At 42.1% G+C, this 25,963-nt stretch overlaps 1 protein-coding gene across 1 annotated transcript; it reads right to left on the bottom strand.

Annotated features, from left to right (window-relative positions):
* Window positions 1-58: 58 nt before the first annotated feature.
* Window positions 59-24,562, bottom strand: CLDN11 (claudin 11). Its single transcript, XM_014056805.2, has 3 exons — window positions 24,289-24,562; window positions 15,621-15,785; window positions 59-1,202 (listed from the first exon to the last, which is right to left on the bottom strand). Exons 1-3 carry the CDS (start codon window positions 24,512-24,514, stop codon window positions 970-972), a joined length of 624 nt encoding a protein of 207 aa, XP_013912280.1. The 5' UTR covers window positions 24,515-24,562; the 3' UTR covers window positions 59-969.
* Between the last annotated feature and the right edge of the window lie 1,401 nt (window positions 24,563-25,963).

The raw sequence follows: 25,963 nt of genomic DNA on the forward strand, positions 1-25,963 counted from the left end.
TTAGAACAGTTTGAAAGGGAAGATATCAACAGGCCAAAATGAGAAGAATATAAACTCGTTAATTTCAACATTTATTTCAGTATATTGTACAGTATTTTGGTTCAGAACAAAAGACATCATTATCATCAGTATTCATAGGACATGACTTGAAGTGGCATCGGATTACAGTACAAAAATTTAGGTAATAGTTCAATCGTTTATGTCAGAATACAAATTAATTGAAATAAAAGTTTAAAAAAAATAAAAGTTGGCAGAAAGGAGACTGAAGAAAACACATGTAGGATTGGTCCCATTGCATATATATATAAGGAGATATATACAATTTTTTCGTTTTGCTTATTTATCTTGCAATTAGATATGGGTCTCTTTAATTTCCTTCATACTGATGTATGTAGACAAAAAAAAAAAAACCACACCAGTGTTACTGAAATGGTCATCTTCCTTATAGTGCTTGTTCTGTTTTCAGCCTGAGAAAACAAAAAGATATCCCTTAATCTTTGGGGAAAGAAAACATTGTTGTAGTTGGAACATAGGGGCGTCTTTCGCCTATCTTGCTAAGCACTGCCAGATAAGATGGCCTTGAGTGAGATAAAAGGAAGGGGTAACTCATTCTGCGAAATCAGTTCCAGGCAATTCAGATACATATTTGTTAATCCTGTTCCTAGTAGGAGGGAGGGAGGGAAAAAGAAAAAGAGGCTTAATATTTCAACAGAATTAGGAATGAAAAAGCCTGACCAAAGAAGACTTGTGTCTGCACCTAGCTTGATCTTTATTTGCTATTTCTATTTGGAGAAATTGGGTGTTTAACGCATTAAAAACACCGGGTTCTTTCTTTCTATCTTCTACAACCAATGCAGCTTAGAAGATGGAAGGTGGAAGTAGATGGAAGACCAAAAATTGAATGTAAACCCTTCCACCTGTGCCAAAAAAAAAAATGTTTCTCCGGGGCTTGGGGGGTTTCAGGAGCTCTTATACGTGGGCACTCTTTGCGTGGGTGGGAGAGCTCGATCCAGAAGCATAGTAGAAGCGGTTCTCTCCAAACGTTTGAGCGTCACCTGAACAACAAGCAATGATGCATCCACCGAAGAGGCAAAGAGCCGATCCAATCCAGCCGGTGTAGAGGGAATATCCGAAGCTCATAATCATGGTTTCACGGTGAGCACTCACAGGGAACCAAATGGTAGCCACGATGGCACACAGAGCTGGGGAAACATTTTGGGGAGGAAAAAAAAAATCACTGCAGCCCATCACAGAGTCTAGAATTCTACAGCAATTGACAAATCCTAGATTTCAGGAATCATCTAATCCCAAGCCCCTTGCTTGGTATAGGATCCACTAAAGCAGTGGTTCCCAAACTTGGCAACTTTAAGACTTGTGGACTTCAACTCCCAGAATTCTGGAGAATTCTGGGAGTTGAAGTCCACAAGTCTTAAAGTTGCCAAGTTTGGGAACCACTGCACTAAAGTGTTCCAGAGAGGTCTGGGCTCCTCGCTGCTCTCTGAGCTTGGCTGTTTTCTTGCAGATATTTCAATACCCAACTTGGCACTGAAGATGTCATCTCGTTGGGTAATGAAACATCTGCAAAAAAAAAAAAAAAAAACAAGTCCAGAGAGGGCCAAGGGCTGCTCAGTGCAACCCTGAGCTACAAATCTTCTATTCTATTGGTTTCATGTCACTGTTTGAAGACCTCTAAAAAAGAAACTACTTCACTAATCATCTAATCTCCTGGTAGACAGGTCTCCTGATTCCTCTTAATTCCTAACCTGAATCGCCTTTCCGACAATGAATCTACTTTCCTACAAACTCCTACAGCAGTTTTACAATGAGGCCATACACTGTCCTCTTTTTATCTCTGTGTATCTCTTTCTCCTTTCTCCATCTCGAACTGTTCCAGTCTGCATTCTTCCCCTCTGTCTTTGCTTTGTCCTTGTTTCACTTTGCAAACTTGCATTGCCTTCCCTTCCACCAGCCAAGTGTATTTCTTTCTCACCCTGCTAACATTCTAGGCTTATAAATGAGATTTGTGGTTCCAATTAGATCCATTTGCAAAGATTTTAGCAAAGGCTGAACCAGCAGCATCTGCCCTGGGAGGGGGTCGAACTATCCTTTTGAGAAAAGCAGAGGACACCTGCAGATGCTCATGAAATATCCACAGGGAGTGTGTGTCAAAAAGTCAAACTTGTGGCTGGGACAACACAATTGAGGCCCGGCCTATTTTGGAGATATGGACAAGATCACAGCAATTGTGAAAAACACGTTTGACAGAGCTATAATTGCCATTGGTCACACACATATATATATACACATACCCTATGGATACTGCTGGACTGTATCCAAATAAATATAACCCTCTTCACCCAGTATATAAAATGAAAAAGCACTGAGAAGTGGGGGGGGGGTGTTAGACAAACAGTACAAATGAGATACAATACTTGTAGATTACTTTTTAAAGAGTAGTTTTCAAAACTAGGGTTAACAGTAGCTTAAAACTTAAATAAAAGCTTGTTGAAACCAACTCTTAACCTCGCAATTCTAAACTGAATTCTCCTGAAGAGACACTGTATCTAAACAAGTTCATGGATAGATGGAATCAATTAAATCTAACTGATATTTAGAGATATAAGGCCAAAGTTTTTACTTTATTAGATCCTCAGTCCTATTGAGTTGCAATTTTAGCACATTCCCAAACTGCCCCTTTCCTCTGCATGTATAGACATTTTCTTTCCTGTTTTATTACTTTATTGCTTCATTCCTTGCTTTTGATTTCTGAAGGAAAACAGGCATAGGAAGGAGTTCCTATTCCTGAGTTCCATTGTCTATAGTAACTTGAGATCCTTTACCTGTGACTATGATGCTTACATCGTCTGTTACCTATGCATTAATTTCTCCTGCCTTTCTGAGATGCATAAATAGGAGTGCATCCCTTTGTTGGGTGGGTCTGTCAAAACTTTTTGGAAAGAGTCCCACCAGCACATGCGGTAAAGCCTTGATTGATAGCTGTAGGTTTTGTATTTCATTCCTTGGGACAGAGGACCAGGACATCAACAGAGAGTCAAAAGAATCAAAATGGCAAGAATGATTGACAGTTAATCCTCTGCCTTTTAAACATGCCTCACAGGCATCATGTGTGCATAAGAAGGAGACCGCCTTGGTCATCTGATCATGCTACCATTTTACCCCAGATGACCCCCTCAGGCACATCCAGATGTTTCTGGCGTTATCTGGACAATACATTTGGATAGACAAGCACAGCTAGGAAATACCAGCCCAGAGAAGCTGGATGGAACGAGAACATGATTGTTCTTTCAAATTAATTCATATGAATGGCTCAACTCTCATTCTTCTGGCTTCAAAGATTTGCTTCCAGAAGAATGCATTAACCTATGAACTGCCAACAAAGGGCTCTTCCTGACAGCTGGGCTAATTGGCCTTCTTACAGACTTTGAGTTGCCAGAAAAGAATGATTTGTTTTATTTATATTTATATGCAACTTATCTCGTGGCTCATGGTGATTTGATATACACCGGGCTGCCCCAATGAACAATCCCTATTTTCCCTGGATCTCTAGGGCTCCCTTTACATTTTTTTAAGGTGTAGCAACTGGTGCATTTCCCCTCCTGCCCAGTACAGCTGCTCCTCAATGTATGACCAGAATTGAGCCCAACATTTCCATTGTTAAATGAGACAGTTGTGAGTTTTGCCCCATTTTATGACCTTTCTTGCCACAGTTGTTAAGCGAATCACTGCAGTGGATAAATGACTAACCCAGTTGTTAAATGAATCTGGCTATCCCATTGACTTTGTTTCTCGGGTGGTCGCAAAAAGTGATCACATGACCCTGGGGCACTGCAATGGTCATAAATACGAACCAATTGCCAAGCATCTGAATTTGGATTCCCATGATCGTGGAGAGGCTGCAAAGGTTGCAACTGTGAAAAATGGACATGGTCACGTTTTTCCGTGCCGTTGTAACTTTGAACAGTCATTAAATGAACGGTTGTAAGCAGGGATGGGATTCAGCTGGTTCAGATCGGTTCAGACGAACTGGATGCTAATTTTACATCTGGTTTGCCAAACCGGTAATTGCAAGGACTGGCTGGCCCCACCCTGCCCTTCTCAGGAGTCTCCACATTCCTACTTTTGGATGCCAGGTAAGTTCAGGGCCCGCACAGAGGGCAAAAAACGGGCTTCCTAGAAGTTCCGGAAGTATGGAAACAAGCCTGTTTCCAGACTCTGGAGGGACTCCAGAATCCAGGGGAGGTTGTTTTGACCCACCCAGAGGCTTGAGGAAAGCTTATGGAGCCTGGAGAGGGCAAAAAATGGGCCTCCCGCTGTGGTGCAGGAGGTCAAGCAGGCCACGCCCACCATGGCTACACCCACCCAGCAACCATGCAGAGAACTGGTTGCTAAAATATTTGAATCCCATCCCTGGTTGTAAATCAAGGGCTACCTGTATTACTGTGGCACTGGTGGGATTCAAATAATTTAACAACCGGTTCTCTCCCCTAATGAGCAGCTGGGTAGGCGTGGCTTGGTGGTCATATGACTGGGTGGGGCGTGGCCAACTCAATGTCACTCGATGGGCACTTCAACGTAGCTGTTACAATGGTAATAAGGGTTAACCGGAGAGGCAGTTTCTGTAAGCAGGGCAATAAAGATTAGGCTAGAAACAACACCAGAATGTTTCCTTCCGGCCTTGCTTACAGGATTAGCCCTGTAAAGTGGGGAAAAAACAAAAGAGGATTTCTTCCCACAACTGGTTCTCTGAACTGCTTAGAAAGTTAACAACCGGTTCTCCCGAATAGGTGCGAACCGGTTGAATCCCATCACTGTACTGTGGCAGCAAAAACAGTAATCAATCACTACCTTTAATGTCAGTCAGGCTTGGTGACTAGACATGGGTGCCTGGGACAGAGATTTTAGCCACATTCCTGGTTGCCCTCCTGCTACTGAACTATCTTGCAGTTTTTTTCTGAAAATGAATCCAGATCAATGGATCTGTTTGTTTTAATACAGGTCTAATGCTTTTCTGTGGAAGTGCATTCAACCTATGTCCCCAAATTAGCCCCAATGCAGTACAGGACTGCAGGATGATGCTCAGTTGAGTTTTTCCAGGAGATCTGTCCTGCTTCATCCCATGTGCAGAGAACCAAGATGATTAGGGGACTGGGGGATCAAACGTACGATGAACAGTTGCAGAAACTGGGCATGGAAAGCCTAGTGAAGAGAAGAACCAGGGGAGACATGATAGCAGTGTTCCAATATTTCAGGGGCTGCCACAGAGAGGACAGGGTCAAGCTATTTTCCAAAGCATCTGAAGACCAGACAAGGAATAATGGATGGAAACTGAACAAGGAGAGATTCAACCTGGAAATAACGAGAAATATTCTGACAGTGAAAGCAATCAACCCATGGAACAGAAGTTGCCTTCAGAAGTTGTGGGAGCTTCATCACTGGAGGCTTTCAAGGAGAGACTGGACTGCCATCTGTCAGAAGCAGTGTAGGATCTCCTGCTTGGATGGGGGAGGGCTTGGACTAGATGGCCTGCAAAGTCCCTTCCAACTCTGTTAAAAGATGTCTCACTGCTCTGCATGTGGCCAGTCAGCCAGGCTGTTTTTTAGAGCATGAGTTTGGGGCTCCCGAGTCCCATCTTCAAAAATAGCTGCCAGCATGGCAAAGGATTGCAAGGTGCATCAGGAGAGGTCCTTTTTCCTTGGGTCTGTTCCTTTTGCTATGAATATCTCCTGTCTCTTTTGGATGCCAGGTGAAACATGAGGGAATGAACAAGAACGTGATACAAGGGAATTGAAGTACGGACAGCAATTGGTTGCAGCAGCCAAATCACCTTCTGCCTCTATAACCTGTCTTACCAACAGAAAAAGAGAGGCTAGCAGAAAACCTTTATTGATTTCAGAAGCAACTGATATGCAGAAGAAGCATATAAACTGTAATACACTAGTCTGTGTTAGGGACGTGGTGGCTCAGTGGCTAAGACGCTGAGCTTGTTGATCAGAAAGGTCAGCAGTTCGAATCCCTAGTGCCGCGTAATGGAGTGAGCTCCCGTTACTTGTCCCAGCTTCTGTCAATCTAGCAGTTCGAAAGCATGTAAAAATGCAAGTAGAAAAATAGGAACCACATTTGGTGGGAAGGTAACAGCGTTCCGTGCACCTTCAGCATTTTGTCATGCCGGCCACAAGACCACGGAGATATCTTCGGACAGCGCTGGCTCTTTGGCTTAGAAACGGAGATGAGTACCACCCCCTAGAGTTGGGAACGACTAGCACATATGTGCGAGGGGAACCTTTACCTTTTAGCAATAGCAATAGCAATAGCAGTTAGACTTATATACCGCTTCATAGGGCTTTCAGCCCTCTCTAAGCGGTTTAAAGAGTCAGCATATTGCCCCCAACAACAATCCGGGTCCTCATTTTACCCACCTCGGAAGGATGGAAGGCTGAGTCAACCTTGAGCCGGTGAGATTTGAACAACCAAACTGCAGAACTGCAGTCGGCTGAAGCAGCCTGCAGTGCTGCATTTAACCACTGCGCCACCTCGGCTCTGGGACAGACCTAATAATAAAACCCTGGCACTCTTTCTTAGTTTAAATCAAATTCAATTGATCCTTACAAATAGACCAAGACAGCTCTATGTTCTTGTAAAAAGTTTGCTAAAGTCATATTTACAAATGCATCCAGAACTCATTCAGCTGAGCTAAAGAGCTGGATATAAAAGGAACATTCTGTAGCCTTTCCAGAGAACAGAGCTGAAGAAGCTTCTTGGATGAGAAGCATAATGTTTTCAAGAAAAAAACCCAAAGAAAGTCCAGTTTGCCTTTTTGAAAAGCACCCTTGGGACAAACCAGAGATGCAATTCAGCTGGTTCTATCCAGTTCAGGCAAACCGGTAGCGGTGACAGTGGGAGGCTCCGCCCACCTTCTCGGACATCATCATGTCCTGTTTTTGATGCTCTGTGCATGCGCAGAAGGTACTGCAGAGGTGGGCATTCACATTTGCAAACCGGTAGCGAAGGTAAGTTGATTTCACCCCTGGGACAATCATGATCAAGATGATTGAGAATCTCCACAGACGACTTTCAGAGGGTTGGTTAAGCATCTGCCAAAGCCAGGTTCTGCAGCTGAGCCAAAATGGCCTTGAAGGCAGTGCCCAGTGATCACAAGGGAGAGCCGAGGTGGCGCAGTGGTTAAATGCAGCACTGCAGTTCAGCAGTTTGGCTGTTCAAATCCCACCAGGCTCAAGGTTGACTCAGCCTTCCATCCTTCCGAGGTGGGTAAAATGAGGACCCAGATTGTTGTTGGGGGCAATATGCTGACTCTGTAAACCGCTTAGAGAGGGCTGAAAGCCCTATGAAGCGGTATATAAGCCTAACTATTGCTATATGCCTGCAGTAGTCTAGAATAGCCAATTAGAGCTGGACAGTTCAAAGGCCGTCATTGTGTCAACACCAATGTCATCAAGACATCAGAAATTACGGTTCACCCAGCAAGATTTACAATGCAAGAAGAGGAAGAATATTTCTTTAAAAGCCAAACAACAGCTTTAATCTGCCTTCCTGGTGGGGTGGAGATAAGTGGAAGGACAAGCAGCTGTCCTCTAAAAATTCCAAGGTTTGCCGGATGGGACACTTCATCGGTGGAAAGTTATTTGCAGATGTAACTGCATTTGCCCTTTTGAATAGTATTTGAGTTTTCGGGAATCAGGAGGCCCCCATTTCTTCAGACATAACATAGCAAATCAGTTATCCCCCTCCTCCCTGCAAAAAAATTCTGTTAAGCAACTAATGCAAACATCTCACAGTCAAGGACTGATGCAGGTGGGTACATATTGGGAGTGCAGTATTTAAGCCTCATGTGGCGAAGAGACTTGTCTGCCCTTTCTTAACAGGTTCTCCTCTGCCATGACTTTGCTGGCACAAAAGACCAAGGCAGAAGAAGAATGTGGAAGAGAGAAAATAACTCCTGAAAGAAGTAAGATAGATGGAGACTGGAAGCTACTTCTTGTTGTTAGTTGAGAAGTTGTGTCTGACCCATCACAAGCCCATGGACAACGTTCCTCCTGTCCTCTACCATCCTCTGGAGTTCATTTAAGCTCACTCCGACTGCTTCAATGACTCCATCCAGCCACCTCATTCTCTGTCGTCCCGTTCTTCTTTTGTCCTCAAACTTTCCCAGCGTTAGGCTCTTCTCCAGGGAGTCCTTCCTTCTCATTAGGTGGACAAAGTATTTGAGTTTCATCTTCAGGATCTGGCCTTCTAAAGAGCAGTCAGGGTTGATCTCCTCTAGGACTGACCAGTTAGATCGTTTTTTCAGTCCAAGGGGCTTGCACGAGTCTTCTCCAGCGCCATAGTTCAAAGCATAGGTGGGTTGCTGCCAGTTCAGCCCAGATCGGGTGAACCAATAGTAGAGGTGGCAAGAGGCTCCACCCATCCGCCCAGTTGCTTCTGAGAACAGTGCCTACTTAGGAAGAGAGTTGGCAGAGATTCTAAGTTGGCAGAATGGATGGCCTGGGACTGGTAGCAAGAGTTGAACTAAACACTTTGAACTGGAAGTTAGAGAATTATAATGCCGAAATCTCCAGGTAATAAACAGGTGCCAAGACAAAAGTTTTTTAAAGCTCTGATTAAAGGTTGCAATCAAAGGGAGTTCAAGATTAGTCAGTAACAACTACCTGGAGAAGTAAGACTTGGCGAAAGCTCTCTTCTGGAGGGAAAGGGAAAGTTCTAGGCTAGGATTTGCACTCATTACATTCTGCTGTTATAGAGTAGAGTAGAGTAGAGTAGAGTAGAGTAGAGTAGAGTAGAGTAGAGTAGAATAGAATAGAATAGAATAGAATATAGAATAACAGAGTTGGAAGAGACCTTGGAGGTCTTCTAGTCCAACCCCCTGCTTAGGCAGGAAATCTTACACCACTTCAGACAAATAGTTATCTAATCTCTTAAAAATTTCCATGTTGAAGCATTCACAACTTCTGGAGGCAAGCTGTTCCACTGATTAATTGTTCTAACTGTCAGGAAATTTCTCCTCAGTTCTAAGTTGCTTCTCTCCTTGATTAGTTTCCACCCATTGCTTCTTGTTCTACCCTAAGGTGCCTTGGAGAATAGTTTGACTCCCTCTTCTTTGTGGCAACCCCTGAGATATTGGGACATTGCTATCATGTCAGGAACACTCCTCTGATTTATGGATGCTGGTATTGAGGAAGATAAGACTAACTTTGCCTCTCCTTGGGCATCGTTTTATTGCAAATGTACCACTCTACTTGTACCATTTTATTATATTTTATTCTAACTTTCAAGGCTGCCAGTTTTGTGCCATCTTAATCCATTTCAGTCCACTTCTTACTCCATTTGATGGGGAAAAAAGATGTCATGTTGATACATCTTTTAAAGAAATAAAACATTGTGGTGAAGTTCTCATGGTCAGAATATATTCCTGAACTGATTTCATTGCAAATAGCCAAGAGACAGATGTCAATGTCCTATCTCTCACTGAACAATAAATTCCTCAGCAGTTTATAGTCTCTCTGGTTTCCCATATTTCGATTAAATCTTTTTTTAAAGATACTATAAGGGAACTTCCCATGGTTTTTCCCCCCAAAATGGGAAAAGAGAGCCCCCCGTGAAGCAGGGGTGGTATTTACTTACCTTCCCTACTAGCTCACAAATTTGAGCGTGTGCAACCTTCGCGCATGCACTCAGCATTCTACACATGCACTTTTTGCTCAAAAAAAGGGCTTAAATGGGATGTCATAGAGCTGGGGTGGGTAGACAGGGCCACACCCGCGATTTCCACTACTGGTTCCGGCAAACCGGTCTGAACTAGTATAATATCACCTCTGCGGTGAACGCTTTGGACTAATGGAAAAATGCAAATAGGAGGTATTGAGTATGTTGAGAGCCCATTTGGTGTACTGTTAAGAGTACTTACTGGCCTAGAAATTAGAAGGCTGTGAGTTCTAGTCCTGCCTTAGGAAACAAAAACAACAGGCTGGTTAACTTTGCAGCTGTTATTCTCTCTCAGCCCAGCACACCTCACAGTATTGCTGTTGTGTGGGAAAATGGGAGGAAGGAGTATGATGTGTCTTCACTGCCTTGATTTACTTATTAAGTGATAAAGTCAGGATAAAAATCTAATAAATAAATAAATATCCTTCCTACTGGCAGATCATTTTAAGCCAATCCCTCCACGCTCTCTTATCTGCCAATCAGCAGCACGGCACAATTATTATGGCTCTTGGCTTGAAGCTTGCCGAGAACATCTTCAGCCAATCATTGGGCAGCTTGTACAGGCCAATAACAGAGCACGGGAAATACCAGCCAATGGACACTCATTCTTCCTTTTTTTAAATTTTCCCATTCTGGTGCCTTAGGACTTCTCTGACTGTCTTCATGGACAAATCCAGAGGTGGGTTCCTACCAGTTTGCACCAGTTCGGTAGAACCGGTTCGTCAAATCTACCGAACCGGTTAGAAGAGGTTCCACCAGAAAGCAGGCCACACCTACAGAAGAGGTTCCAAAAATTTTTGAAACCCACCACTGACACACACACACACACACACAGACAGACAGACAGACTCACACAGAGAAAGAAAAAGAAAGGAAGAAAGAAAGAAAGAAAGAAAGAAAGAAAGAGAAAAAGTGAGAGAGATGAAAGAAAAAAAGGAAAAAGGGACAGAGAGACAAAAGGAAGGAGAGAGAGAGAGAGAGAAAGAGAGAAAGAGAGAGAGAGAGAGAGAGAGAGAGAGAGAGAGAGAGAGAGAGAGAGAGAGAGAGAGAAAACACATGGCTGGCAAGCCACTCCCACCAGGTCACATGGCTGACAAGCCACTCCCACAAAGGAGGCCACCCCCACAGAGTAGGTTCGAAAATTTTTTGAAACCCACCACTGGACAAATCATTTTCTATCCCACACCCCATCCAGAGTCTATGCACTGGACAATTGCTTTGTAACTTCAAAGGGCAACTTTTATGCTAGGTGATTCCAAGGGAAGATAGTTTATTTAAGCATTAGCAAAAACAAAGACAAGTCTAGAAAATCTCCTTTAAAAAAAATATATATATATTTGTGGAGAAATTCTGAAATTAATCAAAAGGACTTTGTCACATAATCTATGAGCGACATAACTAAAGAGTGGCTTTGTCAGACCTGGAAGCCATCTTTTACATTTGGGCCTTCAAGACTGCCACATTTTCTACTGTGGGAAAATGGGAGAGGGGATTATATGGAGTATGGGAGATATATAGTCAAAATAACATTCTTTTCTCAGAGAGTCAAGGCCACCTTGCCAGGCAGCTGAGATGAGATGACTGTGAGGAATCTCCAGTTTTTATGGTGCCTGATTGGATTATGTGGGTGCTGGGCAGGGACTTAAACTTTCTTTTGGATGAGGAAAACCTAGAAGCTTTCAGATTTGGGTTTTCCCACATGTGCCAATATGACATCGCTAATAAAATGGAACTTTGAGGAAACTCAACCCTCGGAGTCTTTTTTCGTTGGGGGTGGTTACTCGGTGTGACAGGTTTTAGGGCTGAAGCCAAATTGTAATCCTTCTCATTTCTGCCAACCTCAAAGCACTGTTGTGAAGGGTTGTGTCTAAGCTGCCAAAGTCACCATTCCTCCGTTCCATTTTCAAACATAGCTTCTTTACTAAAGGCAATTGTGCATTCAAAGATACGCTAGACAAATTTTAAAAAGAGAACTGATTGCAACGCAATTCCAACCTCATTCGTTTTTTTGCATTTATACATGATGTTAAGTCTGGATATCCTTTTTTTCAATGGTCTATTGAACAAGCCATCATGATCTACTTTGCGTATAATAATCATAATGAGTAGAATTATATATTATTCCAAGCCAAATGGAAACTGGCTTAGCATGATGTGTGTATTAGGCCAATGTGCTAAATTTAATGTTGGATTTGCTGAACAGATAAGGTAGCTGGAGGCATTTCGTAATGCTTGGCAAGAGGGAAAGGCCCCTGGCTTTTGACTTTTTGGTGAGCATCTGACATTAAATCAGTTGGACGTTCTGAGCACATTTTTTTCCTGCAAGCATTTAATAGTTGTTGGGTATTGTTGTCCAGAAAACTGTACGGATATATCCCATGCTGGGGGTGGAAATGGGGGTGGGGGTTGGGATGGTTTAGTTTAGTTTAGTTTAGTTTAGTTTATTTATTTATATGCCGCCCTTTTCCCTGGGGGGACTCAGGGCGGCTTACAACTCGAAAGGGAGGGAAACAAACATTTAACACATGAGACAGTACATCATTAAAAGCGCAACATTCATACTATTCGGGTGGGTTACAGTCTTTAACCCCAGGCCTGACGGGATAGCCAGATTTTAAGGGCTGTGCGGAAGGTCTGGAGGGTGGTGAGGGTACGAATCTCCACGGGGAGATCGTTCCATAGGGTCGGAGCTGCCACCGAGAAGGCTCTCCTCCGCGTGGTTGCCAGTCGGCATTGACCGGCAGATGGGACTCGGAGGAGGCCTAATCTATGGGATCTAATTGGTCGAGTGGAGGTGATTGGCAGTAGGCGGTCTCTCAAGTACCCAGTGGGGGAGGAGGAGGAGGAGGAAGAAGAAGAAGAGGAAGAGAAGAAGAAGAAGAAGAAGAAGAAGAAGAAGAAGAAGAAGAAGAAGAAGAAGAAGAAGAAGAAGAAGAAGAAGAAGAAGAAGAAGAAATAATCACAGGTGGTATTCAGCTGGTTCTCTCCAGTTCAGGCGTACCAGTAGCGGTGGTTGCGGGAGTTTCCAACCACCCACCCTGATGTAATGTGTGAGCACTGCACGTGCGCAGAAGGCGGTGCGCATGAGCAGACGAGGCACATGTGAGTGAATCATGCGGGCTCGCAGGCGCACTCACATTTGCAAACCGGTAGGGAATTCCACCTCTGAGAAAAATCCTATAAATCTGCAACCCCTAGATCTGTAAGAAGTGGGGCCGAATCTCACTTTCAAATCTAAGGCGATAGGAATTAAAAGTCAGAAGAGTTGTAGATGGTATCTAAAGCAATCTTCTCCTCCAGATATGATGAGTTTGCACTAGAATGAGAGCTAAGAAAGGTGCAGCCATCCAAAGTCTAAAGTTCCTTTGAAGCAAGGAACTCAGATGCTCGTGGCTGCATCACCTCATCCATGTAGTTTCATTGGAATAATACTGTACAGAAAACCCTTTTTTCTAGAATGCTTGTTCAACTTTCCAAGCTAGTCTAGAGAGCTGATTAGTAACACCCAGGCTTGATTTGGCTTCAGTTCTGTGTAGCTGTTCAAAATAAGCTGCTCAACTACAATTCCTAATAGTCCCAATCAGTGCAACCAATGGTTAGGAACTGTGGGAGTTGTTAGTCTTGGCTACATCTGAAAATCTATAACTTCCTCATCCTTGCTGTCCATCTCTCTAGGACTTTGGTTGTTTAACCTATTGAAACAGTTGGACTTTGGGCTACATCTTGCAAATTGCAGAGAACTTGGAAGTCTCTACTGCAGCTGGACACGTCTTCTCCAGTATGGTGGAAACTGGGCACCGATTATAATAAAGCATGATGTCAGTGCTGGCTGCCAGAAGGAGAGAGTCCACTTCAGGGCAAGGCAACACAAAGAGGCTTCTCTCCTCTTGGCCATCCCATCCTCCTCCTCCTCCTCCTCCTCAGCTAAACAAACTGGTGAAGAAAGACACCAAGGCCTCTTGTTGTGAGATGGCAAGGCACAAAAATACACAGGTGCTAACGACGATTGTATTGGCCATTGTTGTCAGGGTGATACTGACTGGGTCTTCCATACTGATCAGAAGAAAATACATTATATATGAGAATTGCTCCGGACCATCATAAGCAGAGCAGCTCAGTAGTAGTGGGGGAGGAGAAGGAGGGCACATAGGGACAATCGTCTTCAGAATTTGCTGCTAACAAAATGCAATTGACATCTTTGGGTTCCTGAAAAATGGCACCCCCTCTCAATTTGGTAGCTGCTTTCAATTTGGCAATTGTGTGAATTAGCCAATCCGGGTACAAGCTTCCCCGTCGTGGTGACCCTCAACTGTTCTGTCAACCTTGGTCATTTTGTAATCCTCAATTTACAACCAGAGGTAAGCCCAGGATTTTTGCCAAATGAAATGAAACAGTTGTTAAGTAAGTTTTGCCCCATTTTGCAACCTTTCTTAACAGTTGTTAAGTGAATCACTGCAGTTGTTAAATTAAGTAACATGATTGTTAAGTGAACCTGGCTTCCCCACTGACTTTGCTTGTCATATTTTTAAGCCTGCAGCTGTCATAAATATGAGCCAGTTGCCAAGTGTCTGACTTTTGATCATGTGACCATGGGGAAGGTGCAACAGTTCTAAGTGTGAAAAATGGTCATAAGTGGTCACTATTTTTCGTGTCATTGTAACTTTGAACGGTCATTAAATGAATGCTGTGTGGTAGCAGTAGTTAGAATGCAGTATTGCAGGCTAACTCTGCCAGCTGCCAGCAATTCGATCCTGACTGGCTCAGAGTTCTCTGCCTTCCATCCTTCCAAGGTTGGTAAAAGGAGGACCCAGATTGTTGGGGGCAATAGGATAACTCTGCAAACTGCTTAGAGAGGGTTATAAAGCAATATGAAGTGGTATATAAGTCTAAGTGCTGTTGCTGTTACTACTATAAATCAAGGACTACATGTATTCCAAAAAACTATCTAGCATAAAATGGATGGACTCTTGCACCACGCTTAACCATTTTATCTGAAATGGTATAAGGTTTCCTGCCTGAGCAGGGGGTTGGATTAGAACAGTGTTTTTCAACCACTGTGCCGCGGCACACTAGTGTGCCGCGACATAGTGTAAGGTGTGCCGTGGGAAAATTACTTTATATATAGTCAATATAGGCACAGAGTTAAATTTTTTTAACATTTTCTAATGGTGGTGTGCCTCGTGATTTTTTTCATGAAAAAAGTGTGCCTTTGCACAAAAAGGTTGAAAAACACTGGATTAGAAGACCTCCAAGATTCCTTCCAACTTTGTTATTCTGTTCTGTTTGTCTAACCAGCTCAGGGAAAGGCTTAGCAGATGCATTCACACAATATCTTAAGCTCCATTCATGTTAACGTTGATTAGATTTAGAGTGAGTTAGGCAGATTAGTGCCATTTGGGTAACATATGGTTCAATCTATTGTATAGATATATTGTTTACAACAGGTTAATTTAACACGTTTGTATGTTGAATTTATGTTTTACTAAATCCCAGTAAGTGTATGGCTAGCTGATGAGAGCTAAATAGCTTGAAATAGACCTATATTAGTCTTCCTTTATTTCTTTGTCGGTAAAACATAAATTCAATACAAAAACAGTTTTTTTTGCAAAAGCAACTGCCTATGAAGGCTCCTGGATTGGGGCTGAAAGGTAAAAGCAGAGCAGCCCATCCCATAATTGGATAGACCAGGCTGCCCTGATAAAAAAACCACAACATGTTTGAATGCAGCCTTCAGTTGGAGGCTGGCTCTGTCCCAGGTTAATGTGACGATAACTATGATTCTGGGATTAAGTGCAGCTTTGTGGATCTGGACCCTGGAAAACATGCTAGGTTAGAGTTTGATTAGCACCCGAGGAAGTGAATTGAGACGCGGCGAGCCTTACCCAAGAGGATTAAAAGGATTCCACCCAATTGAGAACGCCGATACTTGGCCACCCCAGGTTCATGGCCCATCCGAATGCAAGGCAAAACAGTCACCAGGAGGAAAACAGCAGGGAGTCCCAAAACTGTGGCGGCAATCATCAGTGCCCGACATGCCTGGACATACCCTGTGGGAAGAAAGATTTTAGAATTTGCAAACCAACCATGTTCGATGGCACATTTCTGCTTTAAATAGCAATAGCAATAGCAGTTAGACTTATATACCGCTTCATAGGGCTTTCAGCCTTCTCTAAGCGGTTTACAGAGTCAGCATATCTGGGTCCTCATTTTACCCACCTCGGAAGGATGGAAGGCTGAGTCAACCCTGAGCCGGTGAGATTTGAACCGCTGAACTGCTGAACTAGCAGTCAGCTGAAGTGGCCTGCAGTACTGCACTCTACCCACTGCGCCACCTCAGCTCTTTCATAACAGGGCTGTCCTAAAGAGTTGCAACTAAACAAAGGCCTTTCCCAGAGGGAACAATTGATTTGCACGACTGAGAATGTTGGAAATGAAACCAGACACCAGGCACATATTCTCCTATGTGGTGGACATGTACAACAGCAAAGGAATATTGGACAAAAATACATACATGATTAGAAAAGCAGCACCTAGATTATAAATCAGAAATATTTTTGTTAGGCATAGTACCTGAAAAGTATGATAAAGGGAATATATATATATTAGACACAAGAACAGTTTTCCCCCGAATGCCATCACTCTGATAAACAAATAATTCCCTCAACACTGTCAAACTATTTCCTAAGTCTGCATTACTATTACTACTAGTCTTCCCATCGTTCCTATCTCCCATCTCCTCCCACTTATGACTGTATGACTGTAACTTTGTTGCTTGTATCCTTACGATTTATATTGATTGTTTCCTAGTATGATTTGATTGCTTATTTGTACCATATGACTATATTAAGTGTTGTATAATGGGACCTCAGGTCCAGACTGGCTCAGTGCATGAAAAATTCAGGTGCCGACTGAAAAATCTGCTAAATGTTTCAATCACGTCACAAACACATCCTCGGGTGCTGAATAAACACAGCCACAGCTATTTTCCCTGCTGCAGCGATTTCCCCCTTGGCGCCATTTTTGTGTGTGCTGAGCTGACATGCGCAATCAGTCTTGCTTCTGGTCACAACCAAATCAGGTGCCAACAGAAGTCCTGGAATGGATTATGGTTGGCACCCAAGGTCCCACTGTATCTTATGATTCGTGACGAATGTATCTTTTCTTTTATGTACACCATAAGCACCAAATTCCTTGTGTGTCTAATCACACTTGACCAAAAGTAATTCTATTCTCTTCTATTCTGATATTACATGTATTGACAGCAGCAAGAATTATTTTGTATAATGCTGGAAAAATGAGGAAACGCGTACAGAAGAAGATGTGATTTTAAAAAATTTAGATTGTGCAGAAATGGACAGATTGACATTAAAGAGCCGAGGTGGCGCAGTGGTTAAATGCAGCACTGCAGGCTACTTCAGTTGACTGCAGTTCTGCAGTTCGGCTGTTCAAATCTCACTGGCTCAGGGTTGACTCAGCCTTCCATCCTTCCGAGGTGGGTAAAATGAGGACCCGGATTGTTGTTGGGGGCAATATGCTGACTCTGTAAACTGCTTAGAGAGGGCTGAAAGCCCTGTGAAGCGGTATATAAGTCTAACTGCTATTGCTATTGCTATTGCTAAAGATAAAAGAAAAAGAAGATACAGAGTATTTTCAACCATGGGATTTGTTTTACAAATGCTTGGATAATAAAGGTAGAAATTAGGAGTGAGGAAAAGAGCTCTGCAAAATGATCCAGACAATACGCTATTCACGAAGCACTTATGTACTATGTAAAATGAAAATGTATAAATAAACCGTTAAAAAAAGGAAGGATGTCCATCTGCACTTCCTCTCAGTGGGATCTCTAAAGCAGGGCTGGAAAACCTTTTTCCAGAATGGAAAGGGCAGTCCTTCTCTTCCAAAATCTACACAGATGACATCAGAAGAGGAAACAGGGTCCACAATTTTGAACTGGTGGGGTTTTTTTTCCCCCCCCCCTGCTGTTGTGGTGTTGGCAAATGTGCTGGCTTGTTTACTTTATTTCAAACTTTCCAGAAAGTGACAGCAGCTATTTTTATCATTTTCTTCCTGATAGTCAAGTTTTAGGATTTGGGGGCGAACTAAAAACCCAACAGGAATGTCCACCCCAGCCACAAAGTGAAAGATTGAAGGCAAATGAGGTCCAGGCAAAAGAAGAACGTCATGGATTCAAAATCTAAGGGACTGGTTTGGACAAAACTCAGCAGCACTTTTTCACGTGGCGGTTGATAAAAATAGGATCGCCAATATGATCGCCAACTTGATGGATATTGCACAAGCAGAAGGAGAGCCGAGGTGGTGCAGTGGTTAGGGTACAGTACTGCAGGCCACTTCGGCTGACTGTTATCTGCGGTTCAGCGGTTCTAATCTCACCGGCTCAAGGTTGACTCAGCCTTCCATCCTTCCGAGGTGGGTGAAATGAGGAGCCGGATTGTTGGGGGCAATATGCTGACTCTGTAAACCGCTTAGAGAGGACTGAAAGCCCTATGAAGCGGTATATAAGTCTAACTGCTATTGCTATTGCTAAGAAGCAGCCACAAAGTCAGATATATGTACGATGCTCTGTATGGAAGACTCTGTGGGTGCCAGGTACCTCCTAAAAGGTGAAAACTTTATTTCTTGGAATGAGGCTGACAAGCAGAATAAAATCAATCAGATCAAAATAATAATCTCCAAGACTAAAAAATGCAGCCAAAAGAGAGGCAAGAGTGCTTAAGATTCCTTTGAGCTCCGAAACAGTAAATCGATTTCTAAGAAGAATAAATTGCAGGGCATGTGTTTTCGACTTCTTCTAACTACGGATAGTCCTTGACCTATGACCACAATTGAGCCCAAAATTTCTATGGCTAAGCAAAACAGTTGTTAACTGAGTTGCAGCCCATTTTATGACCTTTTCGCCACAGTTGTTAAGCAGATCACGGCAGTTGTTAACTTAGTATCATGGTTGTTAAGTGAACCTGGTTGCTCGTAGGAAGCCAGTGGAGAAGGGTCACAAAAGGTGAACACATGACCCCGGGACACTGCAAGGGTCAGATGTATATGTCAGTTGACAAGCATCCAAATTTTGATCCTGTGAACAAATGGGGATGCCACAATGATTGCAAGAGTGAATACCAGACATGTCACTTTTTTCAGTGTTTTTGTGGCTTTGACTTACAACAAATGGTTGTAAGTCAAGAACTACCTGTACCATGTTCCTGTCAGTTGCAGAATCTGAACAGAGTTTTGCCTGCCTGCTGAACGGCAGAAAGAATTGCAACCACAGAAAATAACAGTAAATAATCTCCAGTATTAAGAATGGGATGAGAGAGTTTGATGACTGCAACTTCCTACTGACACCAGGTTTAAAGAAAATAATGCCACAGAGAGGAGGAGGGGGGGGGGTCAAGCTATTTTACAAAGCACACGAAAGTCAGCCAAGGAACAATGGATGGAAACTGAACAAGGAGAGGTTCAACTTGAAAATAAGGAGAAATTTTCTGACAGTGAGAGCAATCAACCCATTCGCTGGCTGGGGAATTCTGGGGGTTGAAGTCCAGACATCTTCAAGTTGCCAAGGTTGAGAAACACTGTGCTAGAGCCTCATCATTGGAGGCTTTCAAGAAGAGACTGGACAGCCATTTGTCAGAAACGGTGTAGCGTCTCCTGCTTGGGTGGGGGTGGTTATGAGTTATGAGTTATGAAAGTTTATTTATATGCCGCCCTTTTCCCTGGGGGGACTCAGGGCGGCTTACAACTCGAAGGGAAGGGGGAAACAAACATTTAACACGTAAAACAATACATAATTAAAAGCACAACATTGGTTGGACTAGATGACCTACAAGGTCCTTCCGATGTTGTTAATCTGTATCTAAAAATACAGGAGACGTGTTCTGGAGCTAGAGTGGGGAGATCTAGAATCAAATTTGCATTTGCCTAGAGAAGAATTGGAAGACTTGGGACCAGTCTGAGTTTCTTCCTCTAGTCTACCCCACAAGGTTGATGTAAGAATGGGGTCTAGGGGAGGAAAAGAATAGGCATGGACCTCTTTGAATTCCTGAATGAAAAATAGCCATAAATAATTATGAATGAAGGTGAATGTATTTGTCCCAGGATAATGTTCAGGATCCGATCTGGGTTGGTCACTGGGACCAGAGGTTTTGTCTTCTGAGCTTTAAGACTTGCTGGACCATATCTTCAGGGAACATCTCTAGACAAGGTTAGAGAACAGTTCCCTGAAGAAGGGCTCCAAAACAAAACCTCTGACAGACCCAGATTGGATGCTGTAATAAATAATTAATCATAAAGGTTTGAAGATAATGAGATTCAAATCATGAATCATCCAGGTTAGAGTAAACTGGTTTCAGCAAACTGGAGAATTAGAAGTGTGAAACTGGTGTAGAACTGGGCAGACAGTTCAACAGCCTGGGACTATACAGGGTTTTCCAGAGAGGAATAACCTATAGTTTGAGTTTACAGCTGGCTCGCTCATGATGTGATGTTGCTAAGAGTCAGCAGAATTCCAGCTTGAAGTTCTACTTTATTGGGGGCTTTAAAATTTTAATCAACGTATTTGTATTCCAACCTTAAATTCCATTACCTGAAATCTGCTGCAAAAGATTAGCCGTCAACTTAGCATTTAAAACATCTCAGCCTGGAAATATATTCACAGGCACAAAATTGAATAAATTTTACAGTCCTTCTATGCTAATGTTCCCTGGGGTTTTTAGAATTTCAGCTGGATGGGAATTGGAACTCATTCATTGAAGTTACTGCAAAATATGCAGAAAATATGAGTATATATCTCAGCCAGATCTTTTCTAAGTATTGGAGTAATGAAGATACTGAAAGGGACATTTCCCTACTTCAATTTTCATGTAATGCTTGAATTTGTGGATAGTTGCTCACCTAAGAAAAGCAAAATGTAACGTCAACTTTTATGGATTGACTATCTGTTCCTCCATCCTATTTAATAGCTGTTAATTGGAACTTCTAGGAAGCCCTCTACCATCTATCAACCTTCATCAGATCTCACCGGCTCAAGGTTGACTCAGCCTTCCATCCTTCCGAGGTGGGTAAAATGAGGACCCAGACTGTGGGGGCAATATGCTGACTCTGTAAACCGCTTAGAGAGGGCTGAAAGCCCTATGAAGCGGTATATAAGTCTAACTGCTATTGCTATCAGATGATATTCAGATGTATCTCTGAATTAGGAGATTACATATAAACTGGTCATTAACAAACTTGTCCTCCTTGGAGCCCTCTAACTTGGTGGTCATTTCTATCAAATAGCAGGGAGTTCCGTAAGTCCATTAAGCAACATATACAGTAAAAGTTTATTTCCATTGGTCCTGAACCTTTTGCCAATCATAGTGATGCTCATAATGTTACAATGAAAGAAAATGAAATTAGACCAATACACCAAACTTTTAAAAATGATATCATACCGACTGAAATCTCCCATTAGTCGTGAACTTTCTAGCCAGCCTCAAGTAATTAATCAAGGCATGGGCCTGTGGTTGAGGGATAATAGTAGTGATAAATATATTATTTTATATAATAAAATATAAGAGATATTTAGGGGAAGAAACTTATAGGATTGTGACTACATAAAATATTTCATGGTCCTAATTTGTTGCTTTTAAGCTTTGCTTTATGTCATATGCACACAATGTGATCAGACCTCTGAATTTAATATTTTAAACTTTCTTAAATGTTATGTGTGTATCTGGTGTGTGTGCATTATATGTAGATTATAAAGATTATTGTCATAATCTTTATATCCTTTATAAAGGATGTTTGCACGCACACATGTATAAAAATCCAAAAATCTGGAGAAGAGGAGGAATAGCTTAAACAAATGTTTAATATTGGTTGATAATGACTAATTGATAAATATATAAATGCTATTTATTAATAATAATGCCAATTATCATGCTAATTCTGGCTTTAGTTATTTATTATCAGAAAAATACATCCTTTCTAGAGAAAATGACTCTTGGAAAGACATGGGCTAATAACACAGAGAGCCACAAAAAAAAAACCCCACTTTTTTTGACATGGTGATTTGAAAACATATCTTCCCTGATAGCACAAACTTCCCATGCTGGAATAACAAAATTCAGCTGTCACTGTTTGTATAGCTTTGTATTTTACACCATACAATGTGGAAAATGTTTTCATTGCCTCCATTCCCACACAGAGTCACTGAAGCTAGCCCATCAATAAGGAAGAGTTCAGTGATACAGACCAGATGGTATATTAGATTTCATTCCAGGCTAGGAAAAACCTGCCCAGTGTTATAAACAGGATTCACCAGGTAGCACCTAAGCCCAACCTATTTTAAGACAAATGCCAAAGCATCTATGAGTCCCATTTTGCTGATGGTTAAATAGAGACCCCAAGATGTGGAATAATCCACACGAATTTCAGTGGCTAATTCCTAGGAATTAAGGCTTGGCTGCAGAGTCAGAGACAGGCGTTAAAAAGATGTTCCCACATCAACCGCTGACAGTGACTAGAAGTCAGGTGAAAAGTAAATTTTAAAATAAATATTGATTTTTGCTCTGTCCCTTTTGACTGTTTCCATTTGCCAGAATTTAGGATATTATGATCTGAGCATGTGCATAATAATAATAATAATAATAATAATAATAATAACATACTCAGCTGCTGTAAAAAAATTGCGCAGACTGATTATAAATTGCGGCACAATTCAGTAGCACAAATGATCCATTGGAATTTGTGCAAAAATTATAATATCAAAACAGCAAAAAACTGGTGGGAACATCAGCCTGAAAAAGTCACCGAAAATCAGATGGTCAAGATCTTGTGGGACTTCCGTATACAAACCGACAAAATACTGGCGCATAATACACCAGACATCACACTGGTTGAGAAAAATAAGGTCACAATCATAGACATCGCAATACCAGGTGATAGCAGGGTCGCCGAGAAGGAACATGAAAAAATCGCGAAATACCAGGATTTAAAAATCGAAATTCAACGACTATGGCACAAACCAGCAGTGGTAATTCCAGTGGTAATTGGCACACTGGGTGCTATTCCAAAAGCACTGGAATTACATTTAAAACAGCTAAAAATTGACAAAATCACCATCAGTCAAATGCAAAAAGCCGCACTGCTTGGAACTGCACGCATATTACGAAAATACGTTACGACGTCCTAGGCCCCTGGGTGGGGCCCGACTAGTAACCAATGCCAAATCCGGCGAAACAACTGGCCGCTGTGATACAATTGTATAATAATAATAATAATAATAATAATAATAATAATAATAATAATAATAATAATAATACTTCTTGACGTGGCAATACCAGGTATAATAGAATAGAAGACAAAGAATTGGAGAAGATCAGCAACTATCAAGATCTGAAAATCAAAACGGAAAAAATCATGGCATAAAGCAGCTATGGTAGCCCCATGATTATTACATGGCACACTGAGTACCATACTAAAAAAAAATCTTGGATGGCACTTAGAAAATCTGTGCCTTGATAAATTTTACATCTCTCAATTGAAAAGGGCCACACTGCTCGGATCCATGCATATATACTACACCAATACATTACGATGCCTTAGGTTCTTGGGAAGAATTCAATGCATAGAATCCCACAATTGCAGGAATTGGGTATGTCTAGCCTAATGAGAAGAAGGGCCAGGAGGTGACATGATAGCAGTCTTCCAATATCTAAGGAGTTACTAGAAAGAAGAAGGGGTCAGCCTATTCTCCAGAGCACCTGAAGGGACAACAAAAAGCAATGGATGGAAACTAATCAAGAAGAGAAGCAATCTAGAACTAAGGAGAAGTTTCCTCATAGTTAGAACAACTAATCAGGGGGACAGCTTGCCCCCGGAAGTTGTAGATGCTCCATCACTGGAGGTTTTTAAGAAAAGACTGGGCAACCGTTTGTCTGAAATGGTATACAGTCTCCCGCTTGACTGGGGTTGGACTAGAAGACCTCCAAGGTCCCTTCCAACTCTATTTGTCTATATTCTATATGAAGGCCAAACCAGCTAAAGAACAGCTGTGACTTCATATTGTTGTGGACAGATGATGATGATGATGATGATGATGATGATGATGATGATGATGATGATGATATGAAGAGGTTATTTTATTCTCTTGCAGGGATTAAGGGTTTTATTGCTGTCCTCACTTCATAAATTCCTTCACAAATTCATTTCTCTCTCTCTCTGTTTATTCAAATATAATTCCAAATGCACCCTTTCTGTAAAATATTAACCCTCAATTTGTTGCTGTTATTATTAGGATTCTAAACAGACCTAACTAGAATTCTCCACATTTTATTTCTTTTTTGCCCGTTCTAATTCTTTATAATTTTCCATGTTGAAACATACATAGCCTGTAAAATCTTTGCAAACAACATCTGAAATTTTTTCAGTAATCTTACCAAACATTCCCAAATTCCCCTAAGGAGTCCTATCTAAAAAGATAACAAATCAGCATTGAAGCTGGGAGGTTTGGTTTGAGTCGGGAGTCAGAATTGGCAGTTGCTGGATAATCCATACCTGGTAATATGAGGATGTCCACCAGTGGCTTGCAATGATACAGCCCGGTTGCCATGACGCAGTCGGCCCAAAGTCCCTTGGACCCCAGCTCATCCATCTTCCGGCAAGTGGTGATGGTGTATCCACAAGTCACAACCCATTCGTTTGTGGAAGTGGCCACAATCAAGGCAATCCAACCCACAAAGCTAGACACAAACCCAGTGAGATGTAGGCAAGTGGCAACCATCCTTTCCCTAAGCTTGGCTGAACACTGAAAAACTGGCAACGCACAAGAGCGAGGTCTGGTTGTAAGTGGTCAGCTAAAGACACTGAAATGAGATCAGCTGGGACGGAGATGCTTGGCATCTGTTAGCCCAGCCCCTGGGAGGAGTCTGCTCCCATACAGATAGAGGGGAGGTGGCTCAAAACGTGCCAAGTTTTGTTCTTCTTTTCCCTTTGTTTAAAACTTCCTGCAATTACACAGTGAGGAAAGGGAACACAGAAAGGCAAATGGGAGGCGAGAATCCACATTTAGGTCCAAGTTTAAATGAGGCCTGATCCTAAGTTAGAAAAACGCAACGGGGGAAAGATTTGGGGACCATGAATTAAAGGAAATGAACTTTTTCAAAAGCAGAGAGAACACAAAAGGCTGGCTGATTACTGGGTCCGTTCTCTGAAGGGATTCTCTCGTTGCATAATACGCAAGCACACACTGCTCGGATCCATGCATATATACTACACCAATACATTACGATGTCTTAGGTTCTTGGGAAGAATTCAATGCATAGAATCCCACAATTGCAGGAATTGGGTATGTCTAGCCTAATGAGAAGAAGGGCCAGGGGGGTGACATGATAGCAGTCTTCCGATATCTAAGGGGTTACTAGAAAGAAGGAGGGGTCAGCCTCTTCTCCAGAGCACCTGAAGGGAGAACAAAAAGCTGTCTTTTAAAGAGAAAAATGATGTAGCAAATAAGTGTGGAGAAAATACAGATCCTTAGATTCATGTTTTCATCTTTTGGAACAGCAGGAGTGGTGGGAATTTTCAGTCTTTTTTCTGCCTGGGGTGAATTTGGGAAGATTTTAAGGATGAATCAGATGCTTTTGGCATGGAAGAAGCTTCAGGCACCCAGAATAACTCTGACAGCAGCCCATGGATGGGCTGATTTATCTTATTTGGAAAGGTTGTGTCAAGCCATGTACCTTAAACCCCATCACTTTGTTCATTTCTACAACTCCATACAAGATTGCTAATTTTACAAGGATATGTTTTAGTGATGGGCACAGACTATGGATTATGTCTTTTAGTAAACTGGTTTTTATGCAATTGTACTGCAATGATTAATCCCAGGTTTGACCCTCCCAATAGTCTTGCAATAATCCTAAAGGTTGGAGGGGGGGGAGCAGATTTAAGGTTGATTCATAACCCTGAAATAAACAATTAAAAGTGCACTCTATTTTAATATTCAGGAGCTATTTTAATTAAAAGCTGAAAGATTTGTTTGCTAACATCAGCGGAGAACAACAAATCTTTATAAAGTGGAAAGTAAAGCCAAACTTAATAGAATCCACTTTGCAGTCCTTAAAATTTTCCCTTTTGTGAATAAAACGTGCCTGTAGCGACGTCTGGTGGCCCTTTGAGGTATTGCATCCCACATCACAGCTGCTTGCTTGACATATTTCTTTGACTTTTTGGC

The sequence above is a fragment of the Thamnophis sirtalis genome, unplaced genomic scaffold (genome assembly GCF_051295495.1).
Source record: "Thamnophis sirtalis isolate CommonGarterSnake01/CBP01778 unplaced genomic scaffold, rThaSir2_p1.2 scaffold_11, whole genome shotgun sequence".
Taxonomy (NCBI): Eukaryota; Metazoa; Chordata; class Lepidosauria; order Squamata; family Natricidae; genus Thamnophis; species Thamnophis sirtalis.

Bases quoted from the DNA above. Each gene is read 5' to 3' on its own strand.
- CLDN11 (XM_014056805.2), bottom strand. From the start codon at position 24,514: ATGGTTGCCACTTGCCTACATCTCACTGGGTTTGTGTCTAGCTTTGTG. The intron at 15,786-24,288 runs GTATGGATTATC...TTCTTCCCACAG, and splicing joins GGACATCCTCATATTACCAG to GGTATGTCCAGGCATGTCGG. The intron at 1,203-15,620 runs GTAAGGCTCGCC...ATGTTTCCCCAG, and splicing joins AATCCTTTTAATCCTCTTGG to CTCTGTGTGCCATCGTGGCT.